The sequence below is a fragment of the Ranitomeya imitator genome, chromosome 3 (genome assembly GCF_032444005.1).
Source record: "Ranitomeya imitator isolate aRanImi1 chromosome 3, aRanImi1.pri, whole genome shotgun sequence".
NCBI lineage: Eukaryota > Metazoa > Chordata > Amphibia > Anura > Dendrobatidae > Ranitomeya > Ranitomeya imitator.
Window position 1 is genome coordinate 782849941 of NC_091284.1, and position 12480 is coordinate 782862420.

General features: G+C 45.6%; 1 protein-coding gene across 1 annotated transcript in view; it reads right to left on the reverse strand.

Annotated features, from left to right (window-relative positions):
• Positions 1-12480, reverse strand: part of CWF19L2 (CWF19 like cell cycle control factor 2) — a 198483-nt gene that overhangs the window by 132496 nt on the left and 53507 nt on the right. Inside the window, exons 8-9 of the mRNA XM_069759126.1 lie at positions 10175-10797; positions 2295-2391 (exon numbers count right to left, since the gene is read on the reverse strand). Of these exons, the coding sequence (XP_069615227.1) occupies positions 2295-2391; positions 10175-10797 (720 nt within the window). The remainder of the gene's footprint in view (positions 1-2294; positions 2392-10174; positions 10798-12480) is intronic.

The following is a 12480-nucleotide window of genomic DNA, read 5'->3' on the forward strand; positions in this document are numbered from 1 at the left end:
GCATCGGTGACGTCACATTAGTAACATAGTAACATAGTTAGTAAGGCCGAAAAAAGACATTTGTCCATCCAGTTCAGCCTATATTCCATCATAATAAATCCCCAGATCTACGTCCTTCTACAGAACCTAATAATTGTATGATACAATATTGTTCTGCTCCAGGAAGACATCCAGGCCTCTCTTGAACCCCTCGACTGAGTTCGCCATCACCACCTCCTCAGGCAAGCAATTCCAGATTCTCACTGCCCTAACAGTAAAGAATCCTCTTCTATGTTGGTGGAAAAACCTTCTCTCCTCCAGACGCAAAGAATGCCCCCTTGTGCCCGTCACCTTCCTTGGTATAAACAGATCCTCAGTGAGATATTTGTATTGTCCCCTTATATACTTATACATGGTTATTAGATCGCCCCTCAGTCGTCTTTTTTCTAGACTAAATAATCCTAATTTCGCTAATTTATCTGGGTATTGTAGTTCTCCCATCCCCTTTATTAATTTTGTTGCCCTCCTTTGTACTCTCTCTAGTTCCATTATATCCTTCCTGAGCACCGGTGCCCAAAGCTGGACACAGTACTCCATGTGCGGTCTAACTAGGGATTTGTACAGAGGCAGTATAATGCTCTCATCATGTGTATCCAGACCTCTTTTAATGCACCCCATGATCCTGTTTGCCTTCGCAGCTGCTGCCTGGCACTGGCTGCTCCAGGTAAGTTTATCATTAACTAGGATCCCCAAGTCCTTCTCCCTGTCAGATTTACCCAGTGGTTTCCCGTTCAGTGTGTAATGGTGATATTGATTCCTTCTTCCCATGTGTATAACCTTACATTTATCATTGTTAAACCTCATCTGCCACCTTTCAGCCCAAGTTTCCAACTTATCCAGATCCATCTGTAGCAGAATACTACATTACTACTACTACAATACTATTACACATTGACCATCTATATAAATCGCCAAGCTCACTGGTTCCAGCCGCCAACCTCAGCACACATTTGGCTGCAGTGGACAGGGGCGATGTCACTTCGACAGTACAGAGTCAATGTCTGAGCTCAATGGTTGGTGCCATCCACCTTGGCACAGCCACACAGCTCAGTGATTTGTCTGCATCGGTGACATTGCGTCGACAGCACGCATCACTGCTGCAGCCAAACACCGACCCTGGAGCAATGACGGAAAGCCGTTGCTTGACCAAGGGAAGGTGAGCACCCGAAAAAAAGAACAAAAGGACAAGCTATGGCTCCGACGGTAAAATGGAGCACTATATAGTGTGTGTACCCCAAAAGTATGGCGTGACCGTGGTGTGATCACATTATAGTTAAAATTATTACAGCTTTATAAAAATCGATCACATTTCCTTTGTCACCAAAATATCTGCACAATGCTCCGAATGCCATAATAGATCTGTGCAATAAAAAAAAAAGCAACATTTAAATTAATATACGAGGCAGATAATCAATCTCCGGACAGTTAATTGATAGTCTGCAATAATCCAAAAACAGATCTACTCATTGCTGCCAAGTTTGTTATATAATGAAGCGATTAATTCTGCGGTTATGTGCATAGCGTAGCACACATTATTAGTTCACATTGCACCCCGGTGAGGTTTTATTACTGCTGGAAATAACATTAATAAAAGTGCAGAGGCTCAGGACAAACAACGGCTGCTGGAAATAATAACTGCGGCTCTGGCCCCCCATGGCCGCAACTTACTGGGCAATTTTCCAGAAGAAGAACTGTACTAAAATCAAGTGTACTTCCTCCAAAAAGAAGAAGAAAAGGTCAAAAAGCAAAAAGTGTCATGAACGAACTCTTCTTATCCAGTATCTGGTACATGTTGTGCCAAACGACCAAACTCCTCAAATACAACTATATTCTGTGTTGATCAAGAGAATAAAAAACGACCGGCTCACTGAGGGATCAGATTACAGCTGCCTGCTGAGGTTTACGGGATAAAGGAGGAGGGTGAAGGAGGAACGGAGTGAGACAGTCAGGGAGACAAATGCTGATAGTTTCTATTAAGTGATCATCTCAGTGCAGAGCTGGAACCACAGCTACACTGCTCAGAACTGTTGTATAAATGTCCTATCTGCTGCTGCATCTGGCCATGTGCTAGACAGACACTGAAGAGCAGGAATGTAGCTCTCTGTGTGTGCAGGGTATGGGAGACATCAAAGCCTTTACCCAAAAGGCCCCGAGAGAACTGAAAATGAGAGAGACTGCAAAGGGGAACACTGGTTAAAACATAGGATACAAGTTTTATGGTTAGCAGCACGCTTAAGACGCAGTTATGGGCTTACCGTGTTCCCCATTATTTCCGCCTTTACAATCCTGGCGCCGAGCTTGTTCATCTCTTCCTCACTGAGTATTTGGACAGGTTGTGGTTTTGCTTCGGGTCTGTAGAAAACAATATATAAAATTCAACACACGAATATCCCCCCAGTAAGCAAAGATCTGTAAAAATATGGCCAAAATTACTATAATTAAAGGGTCTCCCCAACCACAATCTTAAAACATGATAGGATCCTAGAGTTCGGGTAGATCCAGAGAATGAAGGAGGCACAGTGCTGGTGTAGCGCTGTTTCCCCACTTTTCCCTGCACAGCAGCGATGCCGCTATATGGTGCTGCCGGCCCCATCCATGTAAATGGCGATGTGCTGCGGATCCCTGCACAGGGGATATCAGGGAAAATCAATGAAAATGATGAAGCACAAGAGCGCTGTGCCCCCTTCCTTTGCGGGATTGGTGGGGGTCTCAGATATTGGACACCACTTATTATAAGTTATGGACATTTCCAGATACCTGACCACAGTTTAATGTGTGGGACACCCATTGAGGCGGATGGTTGCACGGCTATCCAATGCTTGTATGTTAGGGAGACGGAGCTCAGGCAATGGCGCAGCGACTCCGCACACAGCACAACTCAACACTACCGCTTAGAAGACTTCAAGGTGACTGGTGAAAATCACAGCCAACACTTGCCTTCAATTGTTCCCTACAGCAAGCGGCAAATACCCGTACACACCGGCACAAGTTCTAGTACGGATGGAAATGTCTGCGGCACTTGGCATCATAACCCGTATCTTTACACTTCTTCCCCAAGAAAACCTGTAGAAAAGCACGGTCTCGTTGCCCTCAGCCTGCACAAGTAGTATAAACTGCCTTCGGAGCACAGGAACAATCCAGATTCTCATGTCCTGTAACTTAACATCCACTCTATTGGAGCGTCCTGTTTTTCTTCATCAGCAATCTCCCAGCACTATAGGTGCTGCAACTTTCTTTTCCCCACTTCCTAGGATGCATTGCTCAGGTCACTGTCCAATGACTTCTCTGCCCTGAAGTGAGAGCCTGTTGATCTGTTATACAGTATGCAACTTGACAGACTAGATACAAAATACAATGATTTCCCAGCTCAACTTCCTGCAGAGACAAAGCCCCGCCTCCACTCCCGACAGAGACAAAGCCCCGCCTCCACTCCCGACAGAGACAAAGCCCCGCCTCCACTCCCCGACAGAGACAAAGCCCCGCCTCCACTCCCCGACAGAGACAAAGCCCCGCCTCCACTCCCGACAGAGACAAAGCCCCGCCTCCACTCCCGACAGAGACAAAGCCCCGCCTCCACTCCCCGACAGAGACAAAGCCCCGCCTCCACTCCCCGACAGAGACAAAGCCCCGCCTCCACTCCCGACAGAGACAAAGCCCCGCCTCCACTCCCGACAGAGACAAAGCCCCGCCTCCACTCCCGACAGAGACAAAGCCCCGCCTCCACTCCCCGACAGAGACAAAGCCCCGCCTCCACTCCCCGACAGAGACAAAGCCCCGCCTCCACTCCCGACAGAGACAAAGCCCCGCCTCCACTCCCGACAGAGACAAAGCCCCGCCTCCACTCCCGACAGAGACAAAGCCCCGCCTCCACTCCCGACAGAGACAAAGCCCCGCCTCCACTCCCGACAGAGACAAAGCCCCGCCTCCACTCCCGACAGAGACAAAGCCCCGCCTCCACTCCCGACAGAGACAAAGCCCCGCCTCCACTCCCGACAGAGACAAAGCCCCGCCTCCACTCCCGACAGAGACAAAGCCCCGCCTCCACTCCCGACAGAGACAAAGCCCCGCCTCCACTCCCGACAGAGACAAAGCCCCGCCTCCACTCCCGACAGAGACAATGCCCCGCCTCCACTCCCGACAGAGACAAAGCCCCGCCTCCACTCCCGACAGACGCAAAGCCCCGCCTCCACTCCCGACAGACGCAAAGCCCCGCCTCCACTCCCGACAGACGCAAAGCCCCGCCTCCACTCCCGACAGACGCAAAGCCCCGCCTCCACTCCCGACAGACACAAAGCCCCGCCTCCAATCCCGACAGACACAAAGCCCCGCCTCCAATCCCGACAGACACAAAGCCCCGCCTCCACCCCGACAGACAAAGCCCCGCCTCCACCCCGACAGACAAAGCCCCGCCTCCACTCCCGACAGAGACAAAGCCCCGCCTCCACTTCCTGCAGAAAAGCAAAGCCCTGCCTTCACTTCCTGCAGAAAAGCAAAGCCCCGCCTTCACTTCCTGCAGAAAAGCAAAGCCCCGCCTTCACTTCCTGCAGAAAAGCAAAGCCCCGCCTTCACTTCCTGCAAAGCCCTACCTCCACTTCCTGTAGAGACAGAACCCCGCCCCCACCTGTAGAGACAGCCTTGCCTTAACTTCCTGTAGAGCAGAGGTGTCAAACTGCATTCCTCGAGGGCTGCAAACAGGTCATATTTTCAGGATTTCCTTGTGTTGCACAGGATAATTTAATCACCTGCACAGAATGATTCCATCACCTGTGCAATACTAAGGAAATCCTGAAAACATGACCTGCTTGCAGCCCTCCAGGAATGCAGTTTGACACCTCTGCTGTAGAGTGACAAAGCCCCGTCCTCATTCCAGTACAGATACAAGTCCCTCCCACTTTTTGTAGTTAGACAAAGCCCTGTCCCAACTTCCTGCAGAGAAAGCCCTGCCCCCACTTTCTGTACAGATGCAAAGCCCCGCCCCCACTTGCTGTAGCGAGACAAAGCCCCACCCCCACTTGCTGTAGCGAGACAAAGCCCCACCCCCACTTGCTGTAGCGAGACAAAGCCCCACCCCCACTTGCTGTAGCGAGACAAAGCCCCACCCCCACTTCCTGTACAGATACAAAGCCCCACCCCCACTTCCTGTACAGATACAAAGCCCCACCCCCACTTCCTGTACAGATACAAAGCCCCACCCCCACTTCCTGTACAAATACAAAGCCCCACCACCACTTGCTGTAGAGCAGAAATCTGTTCCCACCTTCCTATAATCCACCTGGTGTCTCTGCCGATAGACCCGGATTACACCTAACAGGGAGTAGGCAGCTATTAGACTAAAGAGACGTCTAGCCACCGGCACTCTGATGTTTCTGGGATAAGAGACCATACAAAATAAAATGATTGTCAATTTACCACATTTTACATCAAATGACATCAAGCTACCAGAAGCTGGACCATATAAGACGGTCATCACTATTCTTATGGGGATAGAACTTTCTATGTCACTTTGGGAACCACAGATTAATAGATGGGGACAATGTGGAGCCGTCAGCCTAGCAGTAAAGATGTCAGCTGAGCATGTGCCGCCAGTGCCCGTCACAGAGTGGGAATACCGCAGGATGCTGCAGGCACATTAGTAGACAAGGAAAATGGTGTGCACTCAGGTCAGGGACAAGGAGGTGCTGGTAAACTGACCGTGAGGTCAAGTCAATCATTCAAAAAAGATTACCGCACACTCAAGACTGGTAAGATGCAAAAGGTGTATGCCAATTTTATTGAAGAAAACAAAACAAAAAAAGAAGTGGTTGCCACATTCATATTCATTTGAAATAGACAAAAAGCCGACGTTTCGACCCTCCCGGGTCTTACTCATGGGGTTACTCAAGTCCTTTGACATAGATGCATAATAGTGGCAGTGGTAGGGGGTGTACGACCGATCCCTTGTTAAGGCACAACCTTATAATAAAGCCAGTCCGGGCAGAAGTGTCCCGGGAGCACAGAATCTGGGTGGTGAGGGCCGTTAGACACCTAGTGGGTCTGAAAAGGGTCCCTGGGAGGATTAGCGGCGCATCCCGCGCCTTGCTGCGATGTCCTGGGGGGAGACCCGGAAAGTGACTTGAGTAACCCCATGAGTAAGACCCGGGAGGGTCGAAACGTCGGGTTGTCTATTTCAAATTAATATGAATGTGGCAACCACTTCTTTTTTGTTTTGTTTTCTTCAATAAAATTGGCATACACCTTTTGCATCTTACCAGTCTTGAGTGTGCGGTAATCTTTTTTGAATGGCAGGCACATTAGTAACATTCTGTGTCGTCATCATTATCTATCCTGCCGCTCCATAGGTGCTTTGCAGTAAAGGTACAGGAAAGATATATATCTTGGTACCGTGTTAGCCAGTAGATAGAAAAATATTTGGAATTGAGAGTCCTGAGTGGTTGATACCTTTTAATGGCTAACTGAAAAGATGGTAACAAATTGCAAGCTTTCCAGACTACACAGGTCTCTTCTCTGCTTGCCTGATGAAGAGACCTGTGTAGTCTCGAAATCTTGCAATTTGTTACCATCTTTTCAGTTAGCCATTAAAAGGTATCAACCACTCAGGACTCTCAATTCCAAATATTTTACAGTAAAGGAACACTTAAAGGGGTTGTCCACTATTTGGGACAACCCCTTATCATTCACGTTTGGCCCTGTTAAAATAAAAACATCCATACTTGAAAGATGTTGTTCTTTTTTTCTAGAGGCCTCTATGGAGAGTCTGAAAAAAGTGCATGTGAAAAAAAAAGTTTTTTTTGTTTTGTTTTTTTTAAGTGCAGAATCAAAACTTTTTTGTACTATAAAAGATTAACGCGTCTATCCATCCTGTGATTTATATAATTAAAGTTTTCAAGAGTCAGACACTTTTGTGTCGGAAATTTTAATGACTGTCGGTTGAGTTCGGCCACGTCCCGTCGCTAAGTTTTCAAAAAGTTTGTGCAGTTGGCCAACATTGGCATAAAAATACTAAGGCTGTGTGCAGACGTTGCAGATTTGGTGCAGTTTTTTTTCCTTGCCGATTTTCTAGATAAACCGGAAGCAATCCTGATGCCAGCAAAGTGAACGAGAAACCAGAAGTGTCATGCACACGTTGCTTATTTGTGAGTGCAGCGTTGGCAATTCTCTGTGCGTTTTTCACCATTTACCTCAAATCAGTCAGTTTTTTTCAAATCAGTTTTTCAGCTGCGTTTTTCCTGCCGAGAGCTGCAGAAATTACTACTTAAGGTGTGAACACAGCCTAAAGGTTGCAAAAAAACAAACAAAAAAAAACTGGTTGATGGATCATGTCCCACGCGTTTCCAGACAGTGGACATCAAACACAAAAACAGCTCATTACCGGGACGCTGAGCGGACGACTTCCCGTTGCACGTGGCCTCTCTGCCGCTAATATCAGAGCGGCGCTCTTGCTGTGCGAGCCGGGGCAAGCACAGAGAAGAAAAGATAAAATCCTAATAGATCTCTCTGCTGAGCTGCAGGAAACTAGAAAGCAAAGAAGCCGGAAGGTTTGATAAGGAGAATAAAAAAAATATATATATATTTTCTCGCTGTGGGTTTCTGTGATTTCGGCTTCCAAACACCGGGGGGTTATCAATTAGGAAAGCTTTCAGCTCCACGTCTCTTTTATGCTGTTTTCTTAACCTATTCAGAACATGGCAGGTCTTAAAAGAGAACTCCCTGACCTCTGCCGCACGCTAGAAAGCGCGGATTAATGGAGGCGCTTTGTACCTAAATTATTCCAAACAACGGTAGGAAAACCGGGGCTGGATAATATAAAAAGGCGAGATAAGAAATAAATATAACGAGTCGTGTTAAGAGGCGCGGAAAACACATTAATAACTGGCTACGTGAGCGGACTGCAGGACGGTGGCCTGGGAAATAAGGGGTCCCACACTCAGGACAATCATTACAAAGCTTTTCTGGAAACATACAATGGCCCAAGGGGTCGGACCACAAACTGATTCACTTCAGCAGAGAGCCAGCAGCCACAAGGAGGAATATTGAGGGGAACTACACACCTGAAACGCTGCAATGGCAACTGGGGCTTTTTTAAACCGACATTTCCTTTTACAGAATACTTTTCAGCAGTGTCATTATCATCACAGGCAGAAATGCAATAACAGGTAATACACAGCTAATTCCACAGAATCCAACATTCACAACAGTTGACGTTCATGGCTCCTCTTCCTTCACGATCACCTTTGCACACATTCTTAGAGGATTTCATAGAAAAGTTATGTTCTGAGTCTGTCTGTCGCTGCTAAAGTACAAGAAGATTTCCTTAAACAACATGAAGTAGAGATTTGCCCTAGTGGCCAGTGTGAAAAATTAAAAAAAAAAAAAAAAAAATTAGAATCTTTCAAACAGATTGTGATTTGAAAAATGAAAAGAAAAAAAAGATTTAAAAAGTACTGTGCAAAAGTTTTAGGCAGGTGCAGAAAATATGCTGCAATGTAAGAATGTTTTCAAAAACAGAAGTGTTAATAGCAGTACTGTGGAGTCGAAGTCATCGAGTCGGTGTCCATTTAGTTGGAATAAAATGGACTTAGATTCCTAAAACACATAATACATTGGGTACAGTAAAACAATGCAGGATGTGCTGTACATTATTTCATAATTTGGGGAGGTAATGAAATGTCCTATAAATGTCTGTTCTGTTCCTGATCTAAGGATCTGGGCTTTTAGTTGAGATGAATCTGTGCTGTACTTTATGCACATGCTCAGTAGTGACCAGTGCTGTGGAGTCGTAGTTGAGATGAATCTGTGCTGCACTTTATGTACATGCTCAGTAGTGACCAGTGCTGTGGAGTCGTAGTTGAGATGAATCTGTGCTGCACTTTATGTACATGCTCAGTATTGACCAGTGCTGTGGAGTCATAGTTGAGATGAATCTGTGCTGCACTTTATGTACATGCTCAGTAGTGACCAGTGCTGTGGAGTTGTAGTTGAGATGAATCTGTGCTGCACTTTATGTACATGCTCAGTAGTGAAGCTCTTCCTCTACAGATCAAAGCAAAAAAAACACTGGGAAGGAATGCCTGCAGCCCTGCACTCATCTCAGAACTGCTAAAGTGAATAGAAAAACAGGATTAAGGCAAGTAAATAGCTTCATCATTGTATCATAATGGTGATGCAAAGCCTGATGTTACCATTTTGCTGCAGTAAATTTATCACTTAAACATGAGCCATGTAAGAGAGTCAGAGTCAGGGAAATTGAGGAGTCTGACTCGGTGTCGAAGTGGGAGGTTTGACTTACTGACTCCACAGCCCCGGTTAATAGTTTCTAACCTAACAAAATGAATGAGAAAAGAGAAAATGAAATCACATCAATATTTGGTGTGACCGCTCTTTACCTTCAAAAAAAACATCATACATATTTCTAACCACACGTAGGGTGTTCCAAACATCTTGGAGAAGCAACCACAGGTCTTGTGTGAGTGTAGGATAGGAAAAACAAAGAATCCTGGAAGGGATGATCCGGCCCCCGCAGAGCTCAGATCTCACATCATCCGGTCTGTCTGGGATTATATGAAGAGACAGAAGGATTTGCACAAGTGACATCCTCCGAAGATCTGTGGTTAGTTCTCCAAGATATCTGTAACAGCAACAACCTCCCTGCCGAGTGTCTCTTCAAAAACTGTGGAAGTACAAGTACCTAGAAGAAGTGATGAAAGCCATTGGAGGTCACCAAAGGAGGTTTAAGTTAGATTTTTCTTTTGCTCATTCATTTAGCATTTTGTTAATTGACAAAAACAAGCTATTATCACTCCGATCTTTGAAAGAATTCTTAATTTGCAGCATTTTCCCCCACCTGCCTAAAACTTTACATATAACATGATTTAAAGAGTAGTGATGACATTCCCTTTAAACAGTTATGACGATATATTAATAGAAATCTGCTGAAATCAAAAGTATTGTGATAAAAATATGAGAGAAAATGCATCTGGATGATGACCACAGTCAATGGTTGTTGTAGGCTGATCATCTTCTGATCAAAAGTACGCTAATTATGCGAGACAGACAATGGCAGCCCATGAGATGAGCGACAGGACTCACCACAACCACTAATGGGACACACACATTCAGAGAAGTCCTGAGGATTTACCGTGAGGATGTTGGCGGGCTTTCTTCAGAAGACGGAGGCTCTTTCTCTTGAGATTTTTCACATTTTGTACTGAGATCTTGGTCTTCTCCAGTAGATCCCTGATTCTCCTCCCTGGATCGGTTTGATGCCACCCTCTTCCATAAAGGAGCAGGTTCACCATCTGCAGGTTTTAAGAAGCGGCTTTTGGTGAAGATCTTAGAAGTGTCGGGGTAATTTCTCTGTCTCGTTGGGCTGGCAGTGGCCTCCTCCATATTGTCAGATGGTTTTAAGAACTGGTGCTTAAGCTTGGAAGTGGCGCTCTTTCCATCAGTAGCTTCCTCCAAGCGTCTTGCTAGATAGTCTCTACGACCAGTTTCTGGCCTGAAGTTCCTCCTGGAATCTTTTTCCTCTTCATTGGTTATATCTGAATGATATGCTCTACTCGGCCTATAGGACGAGTGCTCAGATCTGCGAGCGTCAAGTTTACGATCACTTGATCCTTCCGGTTTGGCATATGTTCTGGAGTCTTGGTCATGATACTTTGATTTTCTCCACCTCTCTCGTCTGTCATCCTGTTCTCCCCTGAAATTCGGTGTTACCGCTCTTTCGGCAGCTTCCATTTTGCTTTGGAAGATTTCCATAGACTGGTAAGAAAAAAATAAGTAAAATTATTGTAAAATTTTTGGTGCCAGTTACAAAGGGTTATTGGGGGCCTTCCAGAGCTTCTCATTTCTTGCCCATAGGGGTATTCTCAAGTTTGGAAGTTATCTCCTATCTTTACATATCGCTGGGACCCCCCACCGATCCTGAGAACCACGGTCCTGAAGATTGTGAACGGAGTGGATCATGCACCCACATCACTTCAGTGCCCACCTGAACAAAAAAACTTTAATAAATACACAACCCACAAAATTTAGAGGGGATGTCCCAGGAAGACCACCTCAGCCGATGTGCCCTATTCGAACACGAGGTTCCTCGGGGAATCCTCCACTCGGGATCTTCCTCTCTAGAACCCAAAAGAGAGCCGTTTTGCCATATTCAAGGCATCCTTTGCTACATGAGTGACTATTAAAGGGAATGTGTCATCAACAATTATTTACTGTTATAATCCGGTTTCTATGCTGAATGTATTTTTTTATTAAAAAAAAAAAGTGTTTTTCGTTTCATTGTTTTTTTTTATATATCACAATCTAGATTTAAGAAAAAAGAAATTGTGCATTTTTCGCACTGATGACAAGTACTAAGTTAAGACATTTCTACTCCCTGTTGGGCACATGGACATGATCATCAGAAGACTGACCAGACCCTAAATCTATATAGAAGCCCTCTGAGCACGTAATCTGAGTATGCTCCCCTAAGGACAAAGGTCATTGAGAAGGAGGTGAGCTGTGACATCACGGATCCCGTGTTATCTACTGTATATACAGTGGGTAACGGAAAGTATTCAGACCCCTTTAAATATTTCACTCTTTGTTTCATTGCAGCCATTTGGTAAATTCAAAAAAGTTCATTTTTTCTCTCATTATTGTGCACTCTGCACCCCATCTTGACTGAAGAAAAATAAATAGACGTGTAGAAATTTTTGCAAATTTATTAAAAAAAGATAACCTGAAATATCACATGGTCATAAGTATTCAGACCCTTTGCTCAGTATTGAGTAGAAGCACCTTTTGAGATAGTACAGCCATGAGTCTTCTTGGGAATGATGCAACAAGTTTTTCACACCTGGATTTGGGGATCCTCGGCCATTCTTCCTTGCAGATTCCTCTCCAGTTCCGTCAGGTTGGATGGTGAACGTTGGTGGACAGACATTTTCAGGTCTCTCCAGAGATGCTCAATTGGGTTTAGGTCAGGGCTCTGGCTGGGTCAGTCAAGAATGGTCACTGAGTTGTTCTGAAGCCTCTCCTTTGTTGTTTTATCTGTGTGCTTAGGGTCATTGTCTTGTTGGAAGGTGAACCTTCGGCCGACTCTGAGGTCCAGAGCACAATGGAAGAGGTTTTCATCCAGGATATCTCTGTACTTGGCCATATTCATGTTTCCTTCAATGAAAACCAGTCATCCTGTCCCTGCAGCGGAAAAACACCCCCATAGCATGATGCTGCCACCACCATGTTTCACTGTTGGGATTGTATTGGGCAGGTGATGAGCAGTGTCGGGTTTTCTCCACACATACTGCTTGGAATTATCACCGAAAAGGTATATCTTCCTCTCATCAGACCAGAGAATCTTATTTCTCATACTCTGGGAATCCTTCATGTGTTTTTTTAGCAAACTCTATGCGCGCTTTGTCTTGCACTGAGGAGAGGCTTCCGTCGGGTCACTCTGCC